This window comes from Amia ocellicauda, chromosome 7 (genome assembly GCF_036373705.1).
Source record: "Amia ocellicauda isolate fAmiCal2 chromosome 7, fAmiCal2.hap1, whole genome shotgun sequence".
In the NCBI taxonomy this organism is placed as follows: Eukaryota; Metazoa; Chordata; class Actinopteri; order Amiiformes; family Amiidae; genus Amia; species Amia ocellicauda.
Window position 1 is genome coordinate 31,466,136 of NC_089856.1, and position 27,609 is coordinate 31,493,744.

At 36.1% G+C, this 27,609-nt stretch overlaps 1 protein-coding gene across 5 annotated transcripts in view; it reads left to right on the plus strand.

Annotated features, from left to right (window-relative positions):
* lpp (LIM domain containing preferred translocation partner in lipoma) overlaps nt 1-27,286 on the plus strand; it is a 184,082-nt gene extending 156,796 nt beyond the window's left edge. For all 5 annotated transcript variants that reach the window (XM_066709184.1, XM_066709182.1, XM_066709183.1 and 2 more), the window contains 4 exons: nt 3,998-4,167; nt 19,130-19,308; nt 21,216-21,336; nt 21,820-27,286. In XM_066709184.1, coding sequence (XP_066565281.1) covers nt 3,998-4,167; nt 19,130-19,308; nt 21,216-21,336; nt 21,820-21,948 — 599 coding nt within the window. In that variant the 3' untranslated portion in view covers nt 21,949-27,286. The remainder of the gene's footprint in view (nt 1-3,997; nt 4,168-19,129; nt 19,309-21,215; nt 21,337-21,819) is intronic.
* The last annotated feature ends 323 nt before the right edge of the window (nt 27,287-27,609 follow it).

The window sequence follows — 27,609 nt, forward strand, 5'->3', positions numbered from 1 at the left end:
TTCATTCTTCGACCTGTTGTGTGACCTATACAATTATACCACCAATATGAATTTCTAGACTCCTATTAGCATTCTATCTTTCTATCTATCTATCTGTGTGTATATACATATGTGTTTTGTTCAGAAATGCTCTCTTTGGAAAGGTTTATGCACAAGAACTTCCCTGTGTGCTGAAATGGCACAAATACACAGAAATGCAGCACCTAGGCTGTGTGTGTTTGTTCATCCCTGGCTCACATTTATATAAGAATATGTTGAGGCACTAACAAGAAAAGACTGAAATGTCCTCCTTGTCAATACATTTAAGCAACAACACCCCCTGTTCCTTAACAACTACTTCTAACTGCTACTCACTGCCGCTACAGATTCATTAGAAATCAATTATTTATGGAACTGAGTTGAGGTTTCTTTAATCTTTTTCTTTTATCCAATTAAACTGTCTACCACACTAAGCCTCCCCCAGTTGGCCTGGAATGTATGTTTTTTTTGTGTGGGGGGGTTATATATAACAGGGAATTGATGCTTCCGAGGGAAGCAGAATAAAAGAAAGAAAATGTGTAAAGTGTAAATTAACTTTCTTCCCCCCCCCCTTTACACTTAGTTGGAAAGAATCTATTTGAGGTTTTTAATATTAAGTTATGCACCCCATTCCCAATGCAAAGGGACATATGGGAACAATATGTTCTTTCATGCAAGGAATTCCTGATGCCTGGATGAAACAGCACAAATGTATTAGGAATAATTTCCACAGGGTAAATACACTGCAAACCATATTTTTCTACTGCATAATTTAAAACATTGCATTTTAGCTGTTTCGTAAAATGAATATCTTCTGCCAGCAGTTGTCTGAAATAGTTGATGAAAAAAATATTATAACATAGTAGACTGGTGTACATATACACCACTATACACACACCCTGATACATATCTTAATTGTATTAGTATTAATAACAAATTGTGAAAGATAATTATTAACCATAATCATAGCCTGATCCTAAATACAAACACACAGTTAATGGGGCAACATAGTAGTTTGATGAATGCTACTATAAAAGGGTAGATGGATAAATTCATAATTGTTTGGTAATGTACTACAGAATATTACATTGTGGTGTAACTACAACCCCTGCCTGAGATTTTATGGAAGTTAATGTAATCAGTGTTTTAGGGAGGACAAACCTTACCATTACCTCCTCACTGATGTAAATCCCCGAGGAGATGTGGGATATTATTATCTGTTCATTTGTGTAAGTGACTCAGAAAGAGAAGACTTCTATCTGCTTTGACAAAAGCATAAAACACTGTATAACAGAACGAACAGAAGGTGAAAAAGTAAGAGGAGTTGAATTAGAGAAGGCCTCAGGAACTTCACATTTTGCATTTTGACAATACAGTATGTTTGTAGTGCAATTGTAACTTTTATATATTTATATACTTGTACTGTATTCCCTTCACCAGACTTTGAACTTTGCCATTTCCTTGCAGAAATGTCACCTGCCACTGCAAGGAATGTCAGGACCTCTTACTATACAACTTGATACATAACCTCTATGCTATGCTAAGGACACGTCAGTCAGTGCAGGCTGTAAGAAAGAGTCATTGTTACCCATAGAGTTAACTGAAGGAGGCAGTGTTCTAGTCAGATATCAATTTAATACATTTTTAAATGTCATAAGATGTTTGCTATAGTATTCTCAAACCGGCGATTTTTGGGAATATGCTTTTCTGTGCTTCTCTGTACCTTTTGAGGTAGCTTCATGACACACTATTCAATTCAGCAAAGTGCTGAGCTCAAGAAAGACCTAACAGTGGGATGGCCATCCTAGAAGGAAGTGCCTATTGCATTTATGACATGCTAGTATGTATCCTGATCCCAAATCCGGTGCAGTGCACAAGGTGCCAAAAGCAAAAGGATTTCCGAGAGGTTTCCTTTTTACTTTCTAAGGTCTAGACCCTATGGGAAATGTTTGGCTGTCTCGTCTGTGCACTTAATTGGAATCCTGATTTGAAGCCAGTTATTGTGCTTTTTTTTTTTTTTTTTTCTCAACCAATTACTTCCTGTTTAATTCACTTCAGTTTTTCTATTTCTTAAGGATGTCCTCTTAGATCCTTGCTTAAGATGATAAATGATATTTTAGACTTAATTTATATAGCAATATAAATGCACTGCATATTCAAATAAATCTGATTAGTGGAATCAATGTTCAGAATTATTACAGCATTAGACATCTTTACTGTTGCATATTGTTAGATTAATTCAATGTTTTTATTTATTAAAATAATATCAAAAATATACAAAAGGCAAAATATATAGAAGCCGATAAGTATTTCCAAAGATAAACAAATAAAAACTTAGATTTTGCACTCACATACACATAAATTATGAGCTCACAATAATCCTGGTCCTGCTGTGACTAAATATGAAAATACTACAATTTAAAACAATGGTTAAGTTGTTTAAAATATTTGACTCTTACAATATGTTTTCATTCTCATATAATCATCATAGTGATATTATGTATCCGGACATCCCAGAGATGTCAGACCAGTAAATGAGCTGGAAATAATAATAACTATCCCACCCATAGAACAAAACAAACCAAAAAATTATAATCATTCTTCCTTATACGTAGTAGCTCAACTGTGCCAGATATTATTGCTCAAATATACATCTACTGTATAATCGGTTATCTGTTCCCAGTCTAATTTAAGTGTGCGTGTGTCTTCTGGCATCCCTAAAGTGATCCCTGTGTTCTCAACAAAATAAGTGTAAAGATATCTTTGATAGTGTAGCAGTTTAATTCAAATGAACAGAAGACACCTTTGATATTTGAGACATTCAAATCTGTCCCCACTCACCTTTTTTTTAATTACAATAGTAATTAGGCAAACAACTGTAACTCCAGAACTGTCCTAGTTTCTGATATGTCCCTGAGCACATTTTACAGATTAGTTGCACTGCCATGCTGTGCTTGAACTATACCACACAGAACAGAGCCAATTCAAATCCTTAGGAAAGAAAAGAAAAAAAAGGAAAGAATAAAATAGACCTAAACTAAAATTAATTCACAATATCTTAAATGTACTTTGTGAGATTATATCTATCTTCAGATGTGAAATAATAAAACATTTGGAGATATCTCCAAAAGCCATTATTTTAAGATACCGTTAATTAAATTGCTGCTGTCATTAATTGGGTTGAAGATATCTTGCATTGAGTTCAAGACATCTTAAACTCAATTAAAGATATCTTCAGTTCAATTAAAGATATCCAAATACTGTGTTTCATAATATGCAATCAGGCTGTCTCATGTAAAAACATCACTAAAGCTGCCATCCAACAGCATCTCTGCGGTTTAAGATGGTGACTTATCAGCGATGTTTCCACTTTGTTGAAAAAGAATCCAAGTTCATGTATAGTTTTTATATGTATATGTGTTACATTGCTCATAGGATTTCTTTTTACAAGAGTATAATTATTTTCCTTTTGTAAAGTGTTTAAATTATGCACTTCCATATCTTTTTTTTCTCTACGCCCCCAGATCTTTAACCTTTCTCAACAACCTATTCCGACTGCTCTTTTAGTTACAAGAACGATACTTTTATTTTCACTTAAACATAGCATATTCCCAAAATGGCAGTTATCTACTCATGATACCTGATGTCCCATAGAGACTCCCCTTTGGGAGTTATTTTGTTTTCAGATAACCAGAGTTTGCATACGCAACCTGTCATTGTGGCCTTGTGGTTAGATAAATGCTTTTTTCCAGGATGTTCCTGGTGCAAGCCACTAACTCCTTTTAATCCACCTCACAAATGGGACATAAAGCCAGGGTCCTGTGGTATGGGACTCTGCAGCTGCAGATGTTGCATATTGCAAAGTTCATGAATGACCTGCTCTGTGCAAATCACTTTCAATAAAAGCATCTGCAAAATGACTAATTATCAACATCCACATCATAATCATTATTATGAATGTTTGTGTTCCTGTGTCCAGGCCGCTGCTCATGCTGTGGGGAAAACGTGGTGGGAGAAGGCACTGGCTGCACTGCCATGGACCAGGTGTTCCACGTGGACTGCTTTATCTGCATGACCTGTGGCCGCAAGCTCCGTGGAAAACCCTTCTACGCTGTGGAGAAGAAAGCCTACTGTGAACCCTGCTACATAGTGAGTACAGCAGCTGACAAGTTGCTCTTCTTACAGCAACTATAATCTTCTGTTTCTCTTCCTCATCTTGTAACATAACATCATATCAGATATCGGTGTGCTAATGTTATTACCCCAGCTTGCTGGCCCCACGATATTTGAATTTGCTTTGTAACTGTTCCACATGGGCTGTATACTGTTGGCCAAGTATTGTAGCATCTTTCACCACATTCTGTGTGATTTGCATGGTAGCTTCTCTCTGCTTTAAACAGGATGGTCATGAAAACATTCTACAAGCAGTTGGTTTGCCTGTGAATATTAAATACAGAGATCTGAAAAACAGTGGCGAGACAAGTGAGGGATTCATCCGTCTGATACGCAAATCTTTGAGGAGGTATATCTGATAAGGGTTCAGACATAGACAAATCACACTCGAGATATTAAATAAGTATTAAAATCGAATTAAAATCCGAGATAGGATTACTTCCCTTTGTAGATTTGAAACAAAATAATGGCCTTTCCCTCCTCTTCCTTTTTTGCAGCCAAAAATATCCTTTGAAAATTCTTTTTTTTCTTCAAACAATGAAGTTCATCAAAAAAGGGAAATTAATATCTGTTCCAGTAACTAAGTTGCAAGCCATGTTTTCTGGTAGTCTGAAATTACGAATTAACTTGTGAAACTTTTTTTTCTTCTTCTTCTCTCCCCTCCCTGGCCTAGTGGTGTTGCAATACATACATATATAATGTATGGAATACTGCATTGAAGACAATATATTATTTTAACTTATTTATTTATATAATTAAATTATTAAACTCTCAGTGAATATGTACATAAAATCTGTGAGGTAAAGGATGGAAGTTTCTGAAATGATTTAAACTAATTGTATGAATTGATTTGACCTGAAATACTTTAGGCCTGAGTGCTTCCTCAACAGAAGAAGGGAAGTAGCCTGCATCCTAAAAACGTATTTTTTCTACCCACTGAATGACCTCTATCCACTTCCTTGTAGGAACTCACTCATTGCAGACATTTCCTTTGTACCTTTTTCTAACACAAACCTTCTAGTATGTGATAATAATAATTTTACCAACTACATGTATACATAATAAGTAAATAAAGAAATAACATTTTAAAATAGGTTGGTTTCAACTGATTGTGAAATAATTTTTCAGATCTGCCTACTTTCTGTGGTTTTATTTAAACCATTAGTGGGAATCCTTATTCTGGTAATAAGCATTTCACAATCAGATTTGTTATCCGTTTTCTGTTGTCTGTGCACTAGGAAGTACTGAGAGACGAAAAATCCAGTTTGCTGAATTCTGCAGAAAAACCCTTGTGTCTTTCATGGAAATGAAATTCCTAGTCAGAAAGTTTTAATTTTGAGGAGGGATTTTGGACACCTGCTGTTTAACTTGCCCTTATCATCCTGCAGTCCTTCATCAGCTCTCTGGCATATTTATATGATTTTAGTCCCATCACAGTTGGCCAAAAAAAAAAAAAAAAAAAACCTCTAATGATGTCAGAATGTCATTTGCTTACTCTTCTGGGCTCTCCCTTCAAGTCTTGATAAAAGACCTTTCAAGCTGCCCTTGATTATACCCTTACAAGCACTCTCCCTGTCCTGCGGGATCATTAATGAGTTCCGTAGGATGCATTCTTTAGTTCTGAGATATTTCTTGTGTGGTTGTTGGTGCCCTATGACCAGGTTATTTCACACAATGATAGCTACTTCTGCAAAGTTGTTATAATGAATTAAAATATATTTATATAGGAAATCTAATCATTAGAGAAGTTGTTTTTTGTTTGTTTGTTTTTTAATAGCAATTAAGTTCTTCAAAAGCAAGATAGTGAAGCTTTTTTGAAATCTTTTTTGATTTGTTTAGATTGACATTTGTATATATTAGCTTATTGAAGACTGAACCAGAGTAGATCAACTCTAGAGAGAAAAATCTTCCAGATTTATGAATTCCCTTTCTGGAGAGGCTATTTTCTTAGGAGAATGTAAACTCCCTCATTATTTTCTCTCAGGAATACAATGGAAATAAATATATATTATTTTATTGCATATAATATAGTTTTATAAAAAAAAACAGCTTTGTTTTGAGTGAGCAATCTTCCCAATATATTTTTTCATGCAGTTGACCTATCAAGCTTAACATTTCCTGCTTAAATCAACTTGACTCCACTGCACTCACAATTATTGTATCAATCAGGGCTGGATGTTTTCCAACTCTGATACATTCACTAAAAAGTGTAAGATCATTTAAGAACTGTATTTATGCATTTCATCAGCATAAATGTTCTTCTGGCAAAAGATCAAAAGCAAGAATAAATTCAGGGCAAAAGAAAAGCATCTTCCTTAATGAAAGTCACTTCTTCTATTCCCTTCCTCTGGGTCATATGCTTCTGTACAATCGGGGACTAAACATGAGACTTTTGTCTCTAAAGGTACATGTCACTCACAAGCAAGGAGCAAAAGACTGCAGGAAACCTTGCAGTGGCAGGAGATAGACTTTCAAACTAATTTCATACATTTTGGACACTCAAAGAACAAAATGTCAGAAAACCCCATGCGCCAACAGCGAGAGAACAGTGATTGGAAGGGGGGGTGATCACAAGGGCAAAAGCGATACATATGCACCGGTCCCCATGAAGCAGACGTGGCAGTGTGAGAGATGAAAGAACTGTGCTGGGTGATTAAGAGGCTAGTGCCAGAAAGTGGGGGGCAATCTTACCTGTTACAGGATCGATAGGTTGCTATGGAGTGATTAGAGAGTGGATGGTTTTATTATTTTCTTTCTTTGGCATGGGTTCGCCCAACAGAGATCTTAGGCCTTTATTTACTATAGGGAGTAAAACTGTTGCCTGTCGATAAACTCTTTAACCAGTATGTTCTACATCACAATATGTGCTGGGCCAGCCAGACAAGGTTATCAAAGTTTAACCTTTATCAGCTGTTGCAGCAGAGTTATTTTCTGCACAAATGTTCCAGTGGTAAACAATTTAATGTATTTTATTGTAATTCTTCAGCGTGAGACAGCACTTTTCTTAGCCTATACACATTTTTGCTCTGCTCCTTTGGTCCTAAGTACAATCATGGCCATTTGTCTTTTCAGAATTGCAGGGAACCTTACACCAATTTAACCCCAGCATTTTGTAAATCCACAAAGTATATTTCAGAGTCAGCACATGTGTTTTATGAGTGTTCTTAAGTTACGTTGTATGTGCTTTGTAATTTGTTTGTATATGTGTAATTCATAGAGATTGTTTCCTGCCTATTCCTGACATATTTCCAAGCCTACTGAAAGTTCATGACCCACAGCTTTGATACATTGAGTAGTGCAACTCAGAAATGAAGGCTGCTTACATTTTATCTCAGGAATGTTTAAAAGAATGCCGTACTAAATTCTTATATTGAACTATAAGGTAAAACATTACAATTTCAGGGGATGTATCTGTAAGAGGATAGTTCTGCTGACTGTCAACACAAAGGCAGAACCACTGAGTATTGAGTCTAAATGTTTACAATAGCATAGAATATGAACTGGAACTGGAACTGTGGATATCACTGATTAAATATTAGTGAAGGCAGTGCTTACTCTCACATTTTTGCTTTTGCCTAGTGCTTGAGAAAATAGCACAAAAGCACAGTGTAAGATTGGGGTCACTACAACTTCATCTTAAAGCTGTTACTCAATAGACAAAAAGGATCTGAGCTGCTTCTGGTACTTTGAAAAGAATACTAACTGTTTCTGATAGCCTGTTTCTTTGGGTATTTGTAATGGTTAGGAGGATAAATTGGCCTGATGTATCACCCATGGCTCTTTGATTTCCAGCTCTTTACAAAGCATGCAAGAATGCAAGACGTTAATGATAAAGACAAATCTTTATTGAACTCCATGATTCTTTTGTGCAAAGGGAGGATCCAGATGTATTACTTAAGCTACTTAAACTACGTCTAACACTATGCATAGTCCAGCTAATATAAAGTCTTATTTCCACTCACCAAACTGACCTTTCACTTCACATTGGTAATGCCTGCAATAAATGTGATGCTTGTCCTGAGGAAAATTATATAGAAAAAAAAGTAGAGATTTGTACTGTTCAGTTTCCTGGGATTAAAGAGTACATTTGGCACTTACGTCATACATTACATTACTTTTTCTGACTAGTTTAGCATGCATGTTCTGACTTAGGACAAGCAGGTTATCGAATATGACAGAATGATGTAGATAAAAAGGAAGCTGATATGCAGTGGCACAAAATGTTATTTGGCTTCAGGATCACTCTTAGGTTAAGTACTAGCTCTAAGCTAATCTTTACAGTGAAAAGAAAAACGTTCAAAATGGTCCGATGGACAGTAACTAGTTAATCATGAGACCTATCTGTTTGACTTAATAATTATTGTGCTTCCACCAAATTAACATAGACATACATTGCTTCAAAATGCTCACTGTTAAATCTCACAACCTCAAATGGGCCCTGTCCATGATTATTTAGATTATCTTCATTAAACAGAAAACAAATCTGCATTGAAGCTTGCACATCAGCTTGTGGCTATGACCCCTGGTGAAGGATAAGACGTGGCATGTGTGTGCTTTTCTACATAAATATTTAGCAACACAAAACTCTTTCAGGCTGAGAGTAACATTGAAGCCATTGCTTTACGCTATGTGGTCAAGTCCCTTGCGGCAAGTGTTGGTGTCACAAACTGTTATATGTTTTTAAATCCTCACAGAAACACTTTTTTTGGACCTTTGTTGGATACATTTTCATGGCCATGATCAAGATTAAAAAAAAACATTAGATGTTGTAAGTTGTGAAGAATACTCATTACTCCTTGTCCTTGTACTTCCCATAGACAGGTTCTTAATTGGCCAATGTTAAAATCCCTTCTTTTGTTCCAGCTACGTGAGTTGTTTGTCCATCAATGGTGGTAGATCTTCAATTTCCACAGTAGAATGTGACAGAGCATCATCTATACCAGTGATCTGCAGCATGCAAGCATTTATGAGAAGGCTGTATACTCTTCACTGTAGGAAATAGGATATATTGATGCTTGACTGTTTACATTTTATAAGTGATAGCATTTTGTTTTAAGGCACTACCCCTCCTTGTAATATAAACAGGAAAAACAGACTTAAATATTAGCATTTTATTTTATAACAAACATCTTTCATTCACACAGCCTGCTTTGATGATGCCAGTAACTTCACACTTAGTCATTTGGTGAGTTGTTCATTTCTAATCTATCTAGAATCAGTGTGAACTGTTGATACATATCCATATGACATACATAAGATAGAGCATTAAACATACAAAAAAAAACTCATTGCAGTTTATAAACAGCACAATATGGACACACAGACATTAAAATCATGCTCCAAAGCTGAAGGAATAGAGTAAAAATCAGACTACTGATCTGTTGCTTGGCCTTGGTAAAGATTTAAAACTGAAAAGTGCTTCTTGTGTGAAATTAAAGAATGATGGCAAATGATAATTCTGATGGTTTATATATATATATATATATATATATATATATATATATATATATATATATATATATATATATATATATATACACTCACCTAAAGGATTATTAGGAACACCTGTTCAATTTCTCATTAATGCAATTATCTAACCAACCAATCACATGGCAGTTGCTTCAATGCATTTAGGGGTGTGGTCCTGGTCAAGACAATCTCCTGAACTCCAAACTGAATGTCTGAATGGGAAAGAAAGGTGATTTAAGCAATTTTGAGCGTGGCATGGTTGTTGGTGCCAGACGGGCCGGTCTGAGTATTTCACAATCTGCTCAGTTACTGGGATTTTCACGCACAACCATTTCTAGGGTTTACAAAGAATGGTGTGAAAAGGGAAAAACATCCAGTATGCGGCAGTCCTGTGGGCGAAAATGCCTTGTTGATGCTAGAGGTCAGAGGAGAATGGGCCGACTGATTCAAGCTGATAGAAGAGCAACTTTGACTGAAATAACCACTCGTTACAACCGAGGTATGCAGCAAAGCATTTGTGAAGCCACAACACGTACAACCTTGAGGCGGATGGGCTACAACAGCAGAAGACCCCACCGGGTACCACTCATCTCCACTAAAAATAGGAAAAAGAGGCTACAATTTGCACAAGCTCACCAAAATTGGACAGTTGAAGACTGGAAAAATGTTGCCTGGTCTGATGAGTCTCGATTTCTGTCGAGACATTCAGATGGTAGAGTCAGAATTTGGCGTAAACAGAATGAGAACATGGATCCATCATGCCTTGTTACCACTGTGCAGGCTGGTGGTGGTGGTGTAATGGTGTGGGGGATGTTTTCTTGGCACACTTTAGGCCCCTTAGTGCCAATTGGGCATCGTTTAAATGCCACGGCCTACCTGAGCATTGTTTCTGACCATGTCCATCCCTTTATGACCACCATGTACCCATCCTCTGATGGCTACTTCCAGCAGGATAATGCACCATGTCACAAAGGTCGAATCATTTCAAATTGGTTTCTTGAACATGACAATGAGTTCACTGTACTAAACTGGCCCCCACAGTCACCAGATCTCAACCCAATAGAGCATCTTTGGGATGTGGTGGAACGGGAGCTTCGTGCCCTGGATGTGCATCCCACAAATCTCCATCAACTGCAAGATGCTATCCTATCAATATGGGCCAACATTTCTAAAGAATGCTTTCAGCACCTTGTTGAATCAATGCCACGTAGAATTAAGGCAGTTCTGAAGGCGAAAGGGGGTCAAACACAGTATTAGTATGGTGTTCCTAATAATCCTTTAGGTGAGTGTATATATATATTAATTCAGTTTCTCCAGCTGGGTTTCCATGGATTCCTTCTTAAATCAAACATTTGACTGATGGAGACAAAAATAAAAAACACATGCACCAACAGTGTGCAATGAAAATGTCATATTCTTAAGTATTATTAATGCTGCACCATGCAGGCTGCTTTAAATTGGTTTATTACTGTGTGCCTCATAAACAACATTGATTCTGGTGCTACCATAATTGTACCAATAATCAGTGCATAGCAACAACCACATTCTTTTCTATACGTTTTATTATTTATTGCAGAGGTTGACAAACTGTGGTTACATCATTAGGGTACAATTTGGTCTGGGCTCAGGTTAGAAATAGATTAGATTCCCTGTTATAGTCAAAAGTCCTTTAGGGTTAAAATTGCATATATAACTTGAAATTGATTTATGCTGAAGGCATGTTGATGAGAAAACAAGTGTGAAACCTGTAAGAATCAGTTTCATGACAAAGAAAATAGTTTTTCTGAAGGTGAGGAATGAGCTATTCACAAGAATTGGAAGTTCCATAGGTGGGTAGGTCATCTTATGGCCTTTTTTATGGCTTTATTATTATTAGGCAAATTATAATTGTGCCAGTTTACTTTCTTACATTCTCGTTATCCTTTTCTATAACAGATAAGATGAAGACAACTTATTGTCTGTAAATCCAGAGTCCTAGCAGCAGAGCAATTGTGTAGCAAGCTGGGGAAACCCTGGCTGCCAACCCACCAAGCCCCAGCAGCAGTATGCACTGCCTCTTGGGAGATTCCAGCTATGGTCACAATCTTGGCTGATGGCATAGCCAGCATTTGAGCAAGTGATAGTGGTCTATAGGGCCTTTATTTCTTGAGCCCCTTGGGAGCCATGGAAACAGCAGGTTAGCTGTAGGCTTTGCCACTTGCTGATGGTGATGGTACATTTCTGTTCATTTATCAATTAACTAAATGCAAAGTGAGTGAACATAAGAAAAATCTAAATCAAATCCATATTTGGTGTGACCACCCTTTGCCTTCAAAACAGCATCAGTTCTTCTAAGAACACTTGCACACAGTTTTTGAAGGTAGGTTGGCCCAAACATCTTGGAGAACTAACCACAGTTCTTCTGTGGATTTAGGCAGCCTCAGTTTCTCTCTCTTCATGTAATCCCAGACAGACTCGATGTTGAGATCAGGGCTCTGTGGGGGCCATACCATCACTTCCAGGACTCCTTGTTCTTCTTTATTTTAGTTCTTAATGACTTCCGCAGTATGTTTGGGGTCGTTGTCATGCTGCAGAATAAATCTGGGGCCAATCAGATGCCTCCCTGATGGTATTGCATGATGGATAAGTACGATTTGGTCAGAATGAATGGTAACCTCAATGTGGAGAAGTACAGGCAGATACTTATGCGTCATGCATAATATTTACATATCTACATATCTACAACAGATAAAAACAAACCCTGTCAGAAATTCACAACCTACTTCATTCTTGACAACCCACTAAAGCAAAGCAGTACATTTCCACTACATCACAAACATTTTATAATTTTGCCAAGTGGTAGAATCAAGAACAGATAGTGTAAGAGGAGTGCCATCAATTCCTTATGGCGACATGACATGAAAACAAAACAAACTGAAGTATTAATGGGAATCTGGTTGTAGCACATTTCCATCCACAAGTGTTAAGTTTTGTGAAAACAAATCCCAATGAGACAAACGGATCTTGCATCAATGCAACCTCACAGTATTCCACAACATTTATTTTGTTTAGATTCTTGCTGATGACTTAATTGTAATGTAGGGGAATTATTATAAACTATTCACAATTCACACACGCCTAGGTAAATAGAGAAATAAACATTTTAGCTTCCATAATTTAGCCTTTTGCAGTTCATAGGTGTATTCAGCTCTGGTCAATTTTGTGAAGCCTGAGAGGTCTCTGTCATTATGTTTTCCTGCACATGTACTGCATGCTAGTATATAAATATACAACAGTAATCAATAATTCTCTAAACCCTATTGATTTATCACATTGGACACAACACCTTGTCAGATTCTCTGCTCTTCCCCTGTTAATCCCTCTAACAAAACATAATGGCACTGAAACTCTGCCACACCGTCTCTCACATCAGCAGCACAGATTTCTCGCATTTCAGAGAACGGCAAACAGGGAAGTCCTTTGAACTACAAATGTTAAAAACCAAAGCCAGGGATGTTAGTGAGACGACAGATAAATCTGCATGCTCTAATGCATTGGAATCATAGCAGCAGGCAATGAAAAAATACAAACACAAAAGGTTATGAATTGGAACAATTATTTTTCTGCTTCTGTGTATAGCACATCAAAACTGATAAATGTACACATATTGTATAAATGTGTGTATAGATTTGATGACAGATTTTCAAGAACCTGAAAGTACAGTGGTTGAATTCAAGAATTGTAGGCTGTGAAATGATCCCAATTAGCCAAAATTGTACATGTGCATTTGTGTGTACAGTTTATCTGACAATGTGGGATCTTATTGGATTGTCCTGATAAGACAATGTGATAGAATCAAATACAAGCCTAATCTAATACTAATCTCTTTAAAGTGCTCCACTGTAATGTGCTTTAAAAATGTATATTTAGGACTATCTATTAATGCATTTGTCCTTCCTCTTTATATCTTTGGCTTGGGTTCAGGTGTACAGGCTTCTGTATTTTATGTGAAGAGGTGGAACTCAGATAGCCGCATTTGATGTTTGACTCTTATGCAAGTCACAAAACTTGATAGGGAGAGGGTGTCCTAGTTTATGTGGGGCCTAAAATTAGTATTTTAGTATTTGATTTAATTTTGTTTTATGCGGAACTTGGTTTATGAGCATGTGAAAAATCTTGTTTGAATGTCATGCTTAATTTTAGGTGTCCTTAAGCTTAGTTAAACAGTGATAGATTAAAATGATGTTTAAATAGTATTTAAATTACCAGTGGGTGGGTGTGACATTACCTTCCCTAATAACTACCCACAGGTGTCACAAAAATTGCCTAAAGTTAAAGATTAACCCTCAAACTCTATAAATAGCGAAGTCATTTCTGTTTGTTCCCATCCTATAAAATGAAACTCTCTGGATTGAGATGGAGTTTGTTAAATCTTTTCACCTGTTCTTCTTTAATGTAAATCTGTCATGTCCTTCTAACTGCCATTTCTTGTTCAAGCTATGCCCCCCCAATCCCCCAGTTGGGTGGTATTTTCCTCAAACATCCCTTCCAATACGAATTAATCTTGTGTCCTGTCATTCTAGTAACAATAAATCCTTATTGAAGGTCAATATCTTATTTTTTCAATGCTAAAACCACAAAGTAAAACTTGTGAAAAACTTTTAGAAATGTTTATTAAACAAATGACCCATCCCTCTTAGGTTCATGCTGTTATATTTTAGTATCCCTTGTAATATATCAGCTACTGTACATATCTCTTGAGCATAATTGATTTATGGTATCAAGTTATTGTGTGTGTGTTGTTGCTGGTTTTGTAGTTGTTTGTTTTTGTGTTTTTTTTTTTATCACATTGGGCCTTTTATATGCCTTGAGGCTCAAGAAAAATAAAGAATAGATTCTGGGACATCATAGACTTTTGCATTGCAAATTATTTTAATTTGGATTATAGTTTAACCAAAGGCAAAACTGTTAAGTGTTTTTTTTTTTTGCTATTGTGTATTTAATCCTTACCTCAGGAAACCCCAAATTATGCAGATTTAGGTGCAAACAGCAATATTGTCATGCTATGCTATACCTTAATTCTAAACTGACTTATTATTTAAACTAAAAGAAAATGTGCCCATACACTCACAGCACTGATCCTAAAGTTTGTCTTAAATCATTTATTTATTTTTGCTTGGTGTTAAACATATGAAACCTATAATCCCAAAAGAGCAAATGTTCCAGTAATATAATTTATTAGAAAATGTATTTCAGGTAATAATTTCCACAAGCGTATTTCACGAGGTATCAGATTTCTTTCTTTTTGTTTGTTCTTTTGCAAGATGGCTTTTCTAGTTAACCAATTTCCTATTTCCATCAAAAATGGTTTTGGTCTTTGAACTCTCTATCACTTTATGCATTACTTTAAGTCATCTCTGTGAAAATTATATTTTGGGTTAAAAATCAAACAACCTTTATCTCCTTGTAAATAATTAATACTAGTTAATTTTATAAATCATTTAAGATAAACACATACAGTACTGTGAAAAAGTTTTAGGCAGGTGTGAAAAAATGCTGTAAAGTAAGTGCCTTCAGAAATAGACATGTTAATAGATTATATTTATCAGTTAACTAAATGCAAAGTGAGTGAACAGAAGAAACTCTACATCAAATCCATATTTGGTGTGACCACCCTTTGGCTTCTAAACCGCATCAATTCTTCTAGGTACACTTGCACAAAGTCACGGATTTTGTAGGCATATAGTCAGGTGTATGATTAAACAATTATACCAAACAGGTGCTAATGATCATCAATTCAATATGTAGGTTGAAACACAATCATTCAATGAAACAGAACCAGCTGTGTAGGAGGAATAAAACTGGGTGAGGAACAACCAAACTCAGCTAACAAGGTGAGGTTGCTGAAGACAGTTTACTGTCAAAAGTCATACAGCATGGCAAGACTGAGCACAGCAACAAGACACAAGCTAGTTATACTGCATCAGCAAGGTCTCTCCCAGGCAGAAATGTCAAGGCAGACAGGGGTTTCCAGATGTGCTGTCCAAGCTCTTTTGAAGAAGCACAAAGAAACGGGCAACGCTGAGGACCATACACAAAGTGGTCGGCCAAGGAAACTTACTGCAGCAGATGAAAGACACATCATGCTTACTTCCCTTCACAATCGGAAGATGTCCAGCAGTGCCATCAGCTCAGAATTGGCAGAAAACAGTGGAACCCAGTTACACCCATCTACTGTCCGGAGAAGTCTGGTCAGAAGTGACCTTAATGGAAGACTTGTGGCCAAAAAGCCATACCTCCCACGTGGAAACAAGACCAAGCAACTCAAGTATGCATGAAAACACAGGAACTGGGGTACAGAAAAATGGCAGCAGGTGCTCTGGACTGATGAGTCAGAATTTGAAATATTTGGCTGTAGCAGAAGCAGTTTGTTCACTGAAGGGCTGGAGAGCGGTACACGAATGAGTGTCTGCAGGCAACAGTGAAGCATGGTGGAGGTTCCTTGCAAGTTTGGGGCTGCATTTCTGCAAATGGAGTTGGGGATTTGGTCAGAATGAATGGTCTCCTCAATGCTGAGAAGTACAGCCAGATACTTATCCATCATGCAATACCATCAGGGAGGCATCTGATTGGCCCCAAGTTTATTCTGCAGCATGACAATGACTTCTGCTGCATGTTTGGGGTCGTTAAGAACTATCTACAACGTAAAGAAGAACAAGGAGTCCTGGAAGTGCTGGTATGGACCCAACAGAGCCCTGATCTCAACATCATCAAGTCTGTCTGGGATTACATGAAGAGAGAAGCAACTGAGGCTGCCTAAATCCACAGAAGAACTGTGGTTAGTTCTCCAAGATATTTGGGCCAACCTACCAGCCGAGTTCCTTCAAAAACTGTATGCAAGTGTACCTAGAAGAATTGATGCTGTTTTGAAGACAAAGGGTGGTCACACGAAATATGGATTTGATTTAGATTTTTCTTCTGTTCACTCACTTTGCATTTAGTTAATTGATAAATATAATCTATTAACATGTCTATTATTGAAAGCATTCTTACATTACAGCATTTTTTCAACTTTTGCACAGTACTGTATATTTTTAAATTAACTTTACAGCTGTGTATTGGCATTGTTAGAGAAGTGCTGAAGGTACAAATATTGACCATACTGAGCACATCTGGGATACTGCTTTGGAGCAGAACACAACTATATAAAAAAGCCTTATGTAACAGTACATTTAGAAGAAAATTAATACAATTGAAACTTTGACACATTCGGCTCAACCTCAGTCCAGTGAGAAACACTCTGACTTAATTTACTTTACCTCATATGCTTATATGTTTGTTTAGCCTTCTGGGCAAACACATAGAAAATGTATGAATCAGAAAAGATGCATAGGCATGAAAACGGGGTAATCCCTAGGCATCTACAGCCCTCTAGTGGTGATTTGCAATTATTCTAAAGAGTGTTGTTTTCTGATTTATAACTGTAAAAGTTATTTCCATCCAACATATTTTAGCACTATAAATCAAACTATTTTCATGATGGTACCTCTGTGAAATATTTAGTGATATCCATGGCTGAGATGTGTTGTCAACATTTGCAAGGAATTTATTATGGCTTTGTCAACATAAGAAAATCATAATTAATCTTGAAAAAACAATGCATTGAAAAAGTGTGTGTGTTTGTATCTATTATATATACAACCATATACATAATTCATTCACATACTTTTTCAATATTTTATATGTATATCGTGTACACACTGATTTGAAACACCACACCAGATTAATTGTACGCTGTTAGATCTGTCGTTATCCTGCACACTTGCTTACTTCCTGTTACTGCAGTTTACCTTGTGCATATACAGGGATGTTAAGAAGTGTTTAGACTGCAGCTCAGAAGGGAACTGAAATTGGATTTATAGTGGCAAATCACTATATTGCTGCTTCAGCAAACTTGGACCAATAAATGCTTTATGCCTTGCAAGACCATAAATGTCAGTGCAAATGTTTCCAGCGATACTCTTGGCATACAAGACTCGGTAATTGATGCGGTTCTGTAATCACAGAAGTGTAATTTAATAATCTTGTCTGGTAACGCATCTCAATAGCCATGAATAAAATTGTACAATGCTATTACTTTATACAAACTATGGTAGTGTGTAGAAACACTTTAATTTTGTTCAAAGCTTGGCCAATATACTGAGTGTCCCTTGGCAGCCAATTAGAACAGAATACCACTGCCTAGTCATAGCTGTAGTTGGTCCTTCAATATTTCTATATAAATTTAAATATATGTGAGGATTAGCAACATAAATATCACAACCTTAAAACAATCACATTCTGTCAATACCTCTTGAAGTCGATTAAAGTCACCTTTAAAAAAAAGAATTTTAAACTCCATTATGTAAAATAAATACATTATTATTTGTAATGCTTATATTAATATGAAAGTTTCTAAACATATTGTTCTACAAAGAGTTTGTCTACTGGGTAGTAATAATAATACATATTTTATATATGAAACATATAGATATACCTTTAAGAAATAGTAATAAGAAATATATACTACATATTTTGAAAACAATAGTTTGTTCCTGTTTTAAGAATGCTCTCAGAAAGCGTTCAGAATTCAGATTCTCATTTGGTGTGGTTTCCCTCTGATGGGCCTTGTCTTGTGGTGCTCAGCCTAAAGTCATTTAAGGATAAATGCTGAATGTAGGTCTGTGAGACTCACTGAGCCAATACACAAGCTATCAATGAAATACCAAAATTAAGAATTGCTTGTTTATGTTTTTATGAAATTAATTTTTATCTCTTTAAATCCTAAGCTGTCATACATATTTACATTTAGCTCTCATAGATCTAGCCATTGTAGTGATTTTTATTGCTCAATTCACAGATTATTTTCAAACATCAGTCCTACATGTAAACGTTTATATGCTGCTGCTTGTTTTCTGTTATTATTATTATTATTATTATTATTATTATTATTATTATTATTATTATTATTATCATTGTAGTGGCAGTATTATATATTTTAAGTGAAAACAATTAATTCAAGAGTGGTACCTTTGTAAAAGTACCTCAGCCGAAAAAGCTACAATTTCGTACAATCTCCTTTCCATTTTACTCTCCCTCTTTCTGGGTATTTATAGTCAAATGCTATTTCCATAGTAATGAGAAAACACTTAAGTACCCATTCATGTTGTTTTCATTTTACACTGACAGACCTAGCTCAGCCGTACAATCCCTCTCCCAGGCTGTTCAATTTATTTTAATGTTTCGCTTTCTGTTGGTTTGATGAAGCACCTTTAAATAAGCTTATATACTTAAACACATTGTGCCTGAATTGATGTAACTTTTTTTTTTTTTTTCTTTGAAGAGACTGGATACAAATACATAATTGAATTAATGAATTATGAAGCACAACGTGAATATGATTTCTCTTCCTCAGCTCTGTATGACTGAGAGTTTGTACATTATTCCGCAGAATACTCTGGAGACCTGCAACATCTGTATGAAGCCCATAATGGAGCGTATCCTGAGAGCCACGGGCAAAGCCTACCACCCGCACTGCTTCACCTGCGTGGTCTGCCACCGCAGCCTGGATGGCATTCCCTTCACCGTGGATGCTGGCAACCACATCCACTGCATCGAGGACTTTCACAAGTGAGCTCGACCACTTTATGTTGTTTTCTTCTTGCATCAGAATAATCTCTCGCCCAGCAGCCAAATCAAATCCAAAAAGTAACCAGGAAAGATAGACCTTTATAAATATCTGGTATATACTTTAAACGGACAAGGTCCTTTGGGAAAACCGGAGGGGAAATTGCCCAACTCTGCTGTAAATGGACCAGATAGGCTAGCTGCCCATGGTGGTGTGTGACTGCGGCGTCTCGAGGAAATCTGTAGATTGCAGGTGTTCGAAATAAACCATCTGAGCCGGCCATAGAGATTTCAAGAATCAAGCATATGACCGCTTACTTCACTTCCCAATTTTCGACATGTGCTTCTCCATTTAAGTGCTTCATGTCTCCTTTCTCAAATCACCGGATTTCCACTGAAACCACAGGCAGACAGCACTTCTCACAGGAATGTGCCCTGTTGAGAAATAAAGAGGATTTTGGCCAGAATACAAACAATCACCTGCAGAGTTAAAGTTTCAGCCACTACTGGTTCTCGTGTCATATTTCTGAGAGTACTTCCCTAGAACTTTAGTTTTTCTGAGGCTCTGGCAACCAGATTTAAATTGGTTTCCATGTTCTGTGATTTAATACAAGTTTATCCGTTTACGTTTCTTAAACGATAAAACCAGTATAATGTTTCTTAAATAAACACGAGTCAATTGCTTACAAATACAAAAACCTAATTTCTTGATAACTTGTACCATGCATTTCTTCATCTGCATAAGTATTATTATTATAATGTTAAACTTGAGTGGGTTGGATACAGTGTAATTTTCTAAATTAACTTTACTGCAGAGAGCGCTAATATCTGAGTAAATTCAATTATCAGTTTGCTGATCTAATTGTCCCTTGCTTGTAAAGACACAAGGATGTAGCTTGTTTTAAATGTAAAAAGAGAAATATGTGTATAGTATGCTTATGTGGTTGTGCTCTTCAAGGATCATCTATATTTTTAACATATATTTTTTTTTATTTTTTAACATAAATGTTTTCTATATAAAATACATAACAGTTGGTTTTGTTTTTTGTACAATAGACCTTTGTATATGTTTATGTAATCAGGAATAGAAGAGAAGTTGCCCACACTACAGGTAGCATTGGGACAACAGAAAAATACCAGAAGTGTATCTGACAGAAGTAGGCCTTTCTTTGACCTTAATGAGAGCTATAATCCTTTTGATAATTAGCAGAATGTTTGTCGATCACCAGGGAAACCAGGCATAGTTTACAAACTTTAAGTAGTAGTGATTGCATCGTATAAGGCAACAATTTATTAAATGGTTCCAGACGCTTGGGACAGTAGCAGTCTTTCGTGTTGGCACTGGCCTTTAATGTATCACTGGTTCCAATGTGTTTCTTCATTCTAGAACATGATGTACTGCACAAAATTGCACAGGAGAGATGGCAAATTATGTCCTTGTTTTTAGCTTGAGGGGCTTCCAATTACAATTCCCATCTCACAATTTTCCTGCACATGTTTTAGCTGGAGCTCGCTGCAAAAAGCTGTCTGTCATTGTGACAAATTACAAATTCCCAGCAGATGAGCAGAAATTCTTCTATGAATTATGTTCATAATTGAGACTGCTGGGTTAATTCCTATGTATAATACACACACCTGTTTGGTCTGTGATGCGTTTCCTGTTCTGAATGTGGTAACTCTTGCTGTGAGCAGTTATAGACTGAATTGTGGTGAAAGATGTATCGTGGGTGGAATCTCCTATGACCAAAAGACACAGGTAGGACGAGTCCCATCTGAAACACTGTATAGTTCTTGGACTTATTTTTTTTTAATTATATAATTGCAGAGTGAGATGTGTATGTTAATGATACAATTTGAATCCGTCACGTTTCCTCTCCTGATAGGATTGACCTATCTTTCTCTCCCACCAGGAAATTTGCCCCTCGCTGCTCTGTGTGTCAGGAGCCCATAATGCCAGCCCCCGGCCAGGAGGAGACTGTTCGTATTGTGGCTTTAGACCGAGATTTCCATGTGCAGTGTTACCGCTGTGAGGTTAGTGGCACGCAGCCTGGATTTGTTTTCTACTTATGTGTTTATGTTTATGGAGGGAATGCCAGCACAGGACTGTCCTTTTTATTGACCCACGGAGTTAAAGGAATTTTACTGTGTTTTAGAATCCACTTTAAAGAACTTGAAATGAAAGAAATTGTTACTTATGTTTCAATGGCGTGTAGGAATGAGAAACAATTCCAAAGTAAAGACAGATGACATAGGGGTTTCTATGAAATTAGCCCCTCAATGGCTGAAAGTCAGCCAATTCATAACTTCAGCTGGTGGCTTTTCACTGCAAGTAATAAAGAAAAATGTATTCAGAAGGTGGAGCTGCATTTCCTGTAAAAAATATTCATATACAAATTCCCATAGTCGGGTGGCAACTACAAGGCACTGGTTGAAGGTTAGGGCAGGATTTGATAAACCTCTCACCTGATTTAGACACCTTCTGCAAATGTTTTTTATCTGTGACTTTTTTTGCAGGATTGTGGATCTCTCCTGTCAGAGGGGGATAACCAGGGCTGCTACCCCCTGGACGGGCACATCCTCTGCAAAAACTGTAACACCGCTCGTATCCAGGCGCTGACTGCCAAAGCCACCACCGATCTCTGAGAGAGCCCCCATATGAATCCACATCACTCCTTGCACGCACACACGCACACCCACACGCAGCCTCACAGACGCAGATAGAGCGTATACACACACACTTTCACATTTTTAACAACAAATCACGTTTACATAACATGGCACCCTTTCACATTCAGAGATTTAAGATTTAAGACTTAATTACAATCTACTCATACAGACGAGAGTGTGCTTCTAAAATTGAAACAGGTCGCATAGCAAAAGTGATTAAAGCTGCAAATCAAAGGCACCTACTCTCTATCATTCCAAATGTATCGTATTTCGGTCAAGCTTAAAAGCATTTTCTTCCAAACTCCACATCAGTTAAAATGTTAACTGTATCCAAAAGAAACAAATATATGTTGCAGCACTTATAATCAATAATAGAACTACTGTTTGAAAGTATTTTACAAGTTAGCTAGAGTCTAAAAATTTTCTGAGATTACTTCACTGTAAGAAGCACAGCAAACGCTTGGAGTGAAAATGTTGCCTTTTAGGGAACTCTGGGACCCTGCACTGTGATTTACACTGCTTAAAGTACAGTGCATAAATTGTGCCTTTGATTATTATTTTTTTTTTATTATTATTGTTTTTGCTTTATGTGGAAAAGGTATATACATTTTGTTTAAAATAAAGAACTCATCACATACACTCACTTTTATATTTAAATATATATATATTAAAAAAATAAAAAAACAAACACTAAGGGCTTGGAATAAAGCATTGAGGGTTTACAGTGTCAAATGTACAAAATCAGGGGAGACTGAATGGTACTTTCTTACATCCAACTAAACTCTCCGACCTAAAAGTGTTTCTGATACTGATACTGTGCTTGTCTTTTATAACAAGCAGTACTGTTACAATAGTGTTTCCAAATTAATGGTAGGCACGCATTGGGTTTACTATTACTAGTGTACACCTTTTGTTTTATCAATATATACTTGTGACTTAAATGTCTTATTCCAAGCCCTTTTTTATATTTTATAATATTTAGCTATACATGCATAGTAAATACAAAATAACAGCAATGTATCTATAGATGTTTCCAAAGATAGAACATTTCTCCAAAGATCTTACTTGAAAACTGTATTGAATATGTATATATGCAATTTGTATATGCATTATATACACGTATGCAGTATACTGTATGTATATTGTAGTTATGCAGCACTGTTAGTTTACAATTTGCTGCACATTTGCCCAGGGATATAAATCAGACTCTCGTGGGATCAGAGTTTCAGCTGTTTCAAGTTTTGTCATCTGCAGAACTATCAAACTTAAGATAAATCTTCCCTTTTTTTTCCCAGTGTAAGCATTTCATTTCAAAGCAAAGCTTGAAATAGCTCAGACTGCATTGCAGGAGGACTTTTTTACTTCCCCGTTTATTGTTTTACATGTATGTATAGCATCCTTGAAAATAAGTATGAGAGCCTTTTTCAAAACAATGCAGGTGTTAGTCTGTGCATAAAACATGACACACGGGACAGCTAATCTATCAGGCACATGATCGGTTGATTGTTTACTTTATTAGTGGAGTCTCTTTGTGTTTTTCATAATGCCAGAAAACCATTGCATCAGAGCTGACTCAGAGAGGGAAACACTATGCAGGTCAGATTTTGACCATAGTTCTTTAGGTGGGACTTGCCTACCCTATTTAGACACATTCCCAGGTAAAGAGGTAAAACGGAAGCAGGTTTTTTTGCTTTGATGGTTGTGTCCCACAAATGTAGTGCTATTGTACCAATAAAATGATTTGCAGCAATAATTCTACTATACCACTGCGTCACAAGACATCAACTGCTCCTCAGTTATCTTAATCCATATGCCAGCTCAATACCTCGGTATCTGTGTTTCCAACAGATGTCTTGTGTTGAGGATGTTGCCATGATTCATTGTTCACACAAAGACCATCCATTTCCTAGCCCCATACTGCAACGTCTTACCTGTCTCCCTGAGTTTTGTGTGCCTCGAAGTTTGCAAAGAGTTTCTCAAGCTTGGGGATCCAGCAAACAGCAGGTTTTCATAAAGTTACTTGGGGAGAGAAAACATCTAAAACGGTAACCATTCCTTAAGTCTCTGAACAGTACATATTTTTCACTGTCTCCCAACTGTACTCTGCTGAAAATCTTGATTTATTTTTAGCGTGCTTATTTTTATGCATACACAGCTAATGACTTGCTTTATTCTACATCAGTTCTGTTCTGAACGGTATGCTTCCACAATGACTCCGAAATAGTAGGCATCGGTACAGCTGTAGTTGCTTTTGAAAAAGGCTTGGTCCAAAATATGTTTAAGGATGCTAGGTATCAATATGCATTTACAATCGATTGCATTGACACTTTATTAAAATGCTATGCAGGTCGCTTTTTTTCTATAATGGAAATGTTTATATCATACAGGTAAAAGTATAATTTGTGAACTTTTTTTTTACTATTTTTTTTCTTTGTGTGTTTCTTAGTTAATCAAGTTTCAATGTTAATGGGTGCCAGTCCTAATAGCTCCCTCGTGATAAATCATGTAGCTTTCATTTTAAGGCTACTTTATTATTATAATAATTATTATTATTAATCTTCTCTACACTGTCCTAATAGAGGTGAATAAAGTGTTTTAGCTCTTTTTGGATTAATTAAACTGTATTGCTTTGGTCCTTACAAACTTTAATACTTTCCTGCTTTAATAAATGTATGTGTCAAGGCCCACGTTGAAAGACCGCATTTCAATACTTACTGTTTCTAAAAGGTTATATTTTTTTTTTCTAAGAAGGCTTCTTTTCCAGCTATCCATTATTTTCATCTTAAAATAGTTGAAACAAAAACATTTTTGCATTCTTTGTTTTCCCATAGAAAGCGCCTTTAAACAGCTGGTGCCTGTGAAGTAACTCTAACACTATTGTCACAACCATCTATTGACAATTAAGATCTTTCTATCATAGCAGTCTTTAATCAGTCTTCTCACAATCTGCACAAATCTGCATTTCATTTTTAGCCTAAAAGTTGTTTGTTTCTTGTGAATTGGATCAGTTATTTTTGTCTTTGTTTTGGTTTGGTTTTCACAAGCTTCGAACTTCTTAAATCTCTCCTTGTGTTTATTTCCAAAGCTGTTCATTTTAATCAATGATGGTTCACCCCGGTTGTGGCAGAAATCACAGCTCAGCACATTTGGCTGTAATATATTCCTGTCTGACACTAAGCTGTCTGCATGTTTGGTCCTTGATAGAGATGGTAACTATAAGGATGTGCTTGCTCTTTAGTTCTGTTTCAGCAGTTTAGAGACATTAACCACATCAGAACCCTACATGGTTTTATAGCTGGGTATCTTTATAAAGTATGGGACTGCAACAAGAAATGTAAAGATTTGTGTAGAATATATCAAATTAAAATATTGTACAACTTATCTTTGGGGGGTAGGAATTTGCTTTTAAACAGTCTTCTCCCTTTGGTATTGCTGACTGTGACATTTTAAACCAAAAAGAGTTCAAATATTTTTTGATGTGTTATGAATAAATTAATTCACAAACTAGCATATTTAAAGTTAAAACAAAAGCAGTTCGTCACACTAAATAGGTTTACTGTAATAATAGTCTTTTTTTTTTTTGTTTGTTTGGGGGGGAGGTTGGTTTCCTAAATATTTACACAGTGGTACAATAATAACTTAAACCTACCCCTAACTAAACTATATAATTTTCCATCAGAATATTTGAATTGTGCATTTTATTCTCAATATGTAACATTTTCTCACATTCTAGTACAGATTGCATTTTCAAATGTATAACAACTTTGGTACAAGTGTGAACTTTTGCCTATACTCCCAAGAGCTCACACCTCACTAAATTTTGAATGAGAATAATGAGTTTGCATTCTAGGCAGTGTAACCTCTTAAAAATAAATATTTGAAAGCAACTCATAATAATAATAATGATTTGACATACAGAAATTTGCATTCATTACTTCCTATTATCTTCACCTTTAAGTATGTCAGCTGAGATGCAGTAAAGGACAGGTTTCTGTGGTCACATTAAGATAAAACTAATGTTTGTCATTAAATCCATTAACGTAATGCATATATATAGTGGTTAAAGTACTAACACTATAGCCACTCACTGTGAACTAGGAGTGTTGACAATCAATCCAAAAGGTAATCATTTGCTCCGAATTTCACCATCCTAACCTTGGCCCTGGCAATCACAGATGCTGGAAGATGGTGTCAATTTGCTCTTGCAATGTTCTGCGTTGAGCCATAGACATTCTTAGACACGGGGAATCATGCGTTTGTCATGGTTATACTCTGGGTTACTCCCTAGTATTTTTGTATATTTTTTCCTTGGTCTAGTTTAATTTCCTTACTAGTATGTCTTGTTATTCAATTGGCAGAAACGGAGGCTCTTCAGAGTAATGTTCTATAATATTTTTGTTTTATTTATATTTAAACGTCCAGCAATTGTAAAGACGAGCAAGCGATCAACTGCTTGAGATTTAAAGTTTATTTTATTATTTTGCAATTCATCTTGACATGTTTGTCTCTGTATATCAGAAAGCTGCACTGTGCTTTGCTTCACCATTTTGCTTCACTAGGTATTTATAATGGCTGCAAAACAAAATTCTTGTCGTACAAATGTCAGTGTTCTTTCAGCTCATAATTTTGCTGTCAAATGTACTTTTTTTAAATATTTCAATTTTTCTCCAGGGTTTAGTATTGCTTACTTTTTGAAAAAGCAATTGTGAAAATATAGAGGTGCAAAGCAAACATTATAGGTACCGAAACAGAAAAAAACACATTGTTTGCACAAACTTAGACCAATATTTTTGGCTTTTGTTGTTTTCCATTGTGACTTAACATTCTGAGTAGTCCATTCTGATACAATTGACAGATATATTTCTTATGTAACTGTGTTTAATTCACAATGCATAATACATCGTGCAATATTCTGCATTTCATGTTTAATGCCCAGTGTATGACACAATCCCCATGATGTCAGTGAAGAGATGCGTACAAATTTGCAGTTATTCTTAATTCAGAATTCATCCATACTAACAGATATATAAAAATAGTAATATTTACATCACATCTAGTGTTTTTGTGTTCACAGTTTCAGTCTAAATAGGCTGTCATTTTCCCTGACTGCTTACTGTACCTGCCTGATATCACTACCTCTACTGGAAGGACATCCCAATCCACAGTTTCACAAATTGTATAGAAATTGAGTGAAAGAACTTAAGGGAATTATTGTGGGAAATTTGTTTTGTGATTATTATTTTTTTTATTGTGTGTGTGTGCTTTTTTTGTTTGTTTTTCTTGTCCCCTTTAATAAATACAAGCTTAAAAATTGTGTGCTCAATGACTCCAATTTTTTAGACACTGAAAAGTTTGGTGATAGATTTTGAAAAACAATCCTCTGTACATTCATTTTCATTGACTCTCATCTATCCATTCGTTGAATGAAGTATCAAACGTCAGCATCTAACTGCACGAGACGACTATATTTAGGGAGTTCAATATTGTGAAGATTTTCCTGTCAACTGTCCTGTTAAAGTAACTTCAGTTAAGATAACGTTTGTCATTACTCCAGGTGTAGTCTAGTTTGCACTGTAAACTTTAACAAGTTTGAACATCCGTCAAACAACAATAAAACAAGATCCCAGAAGCAAATGC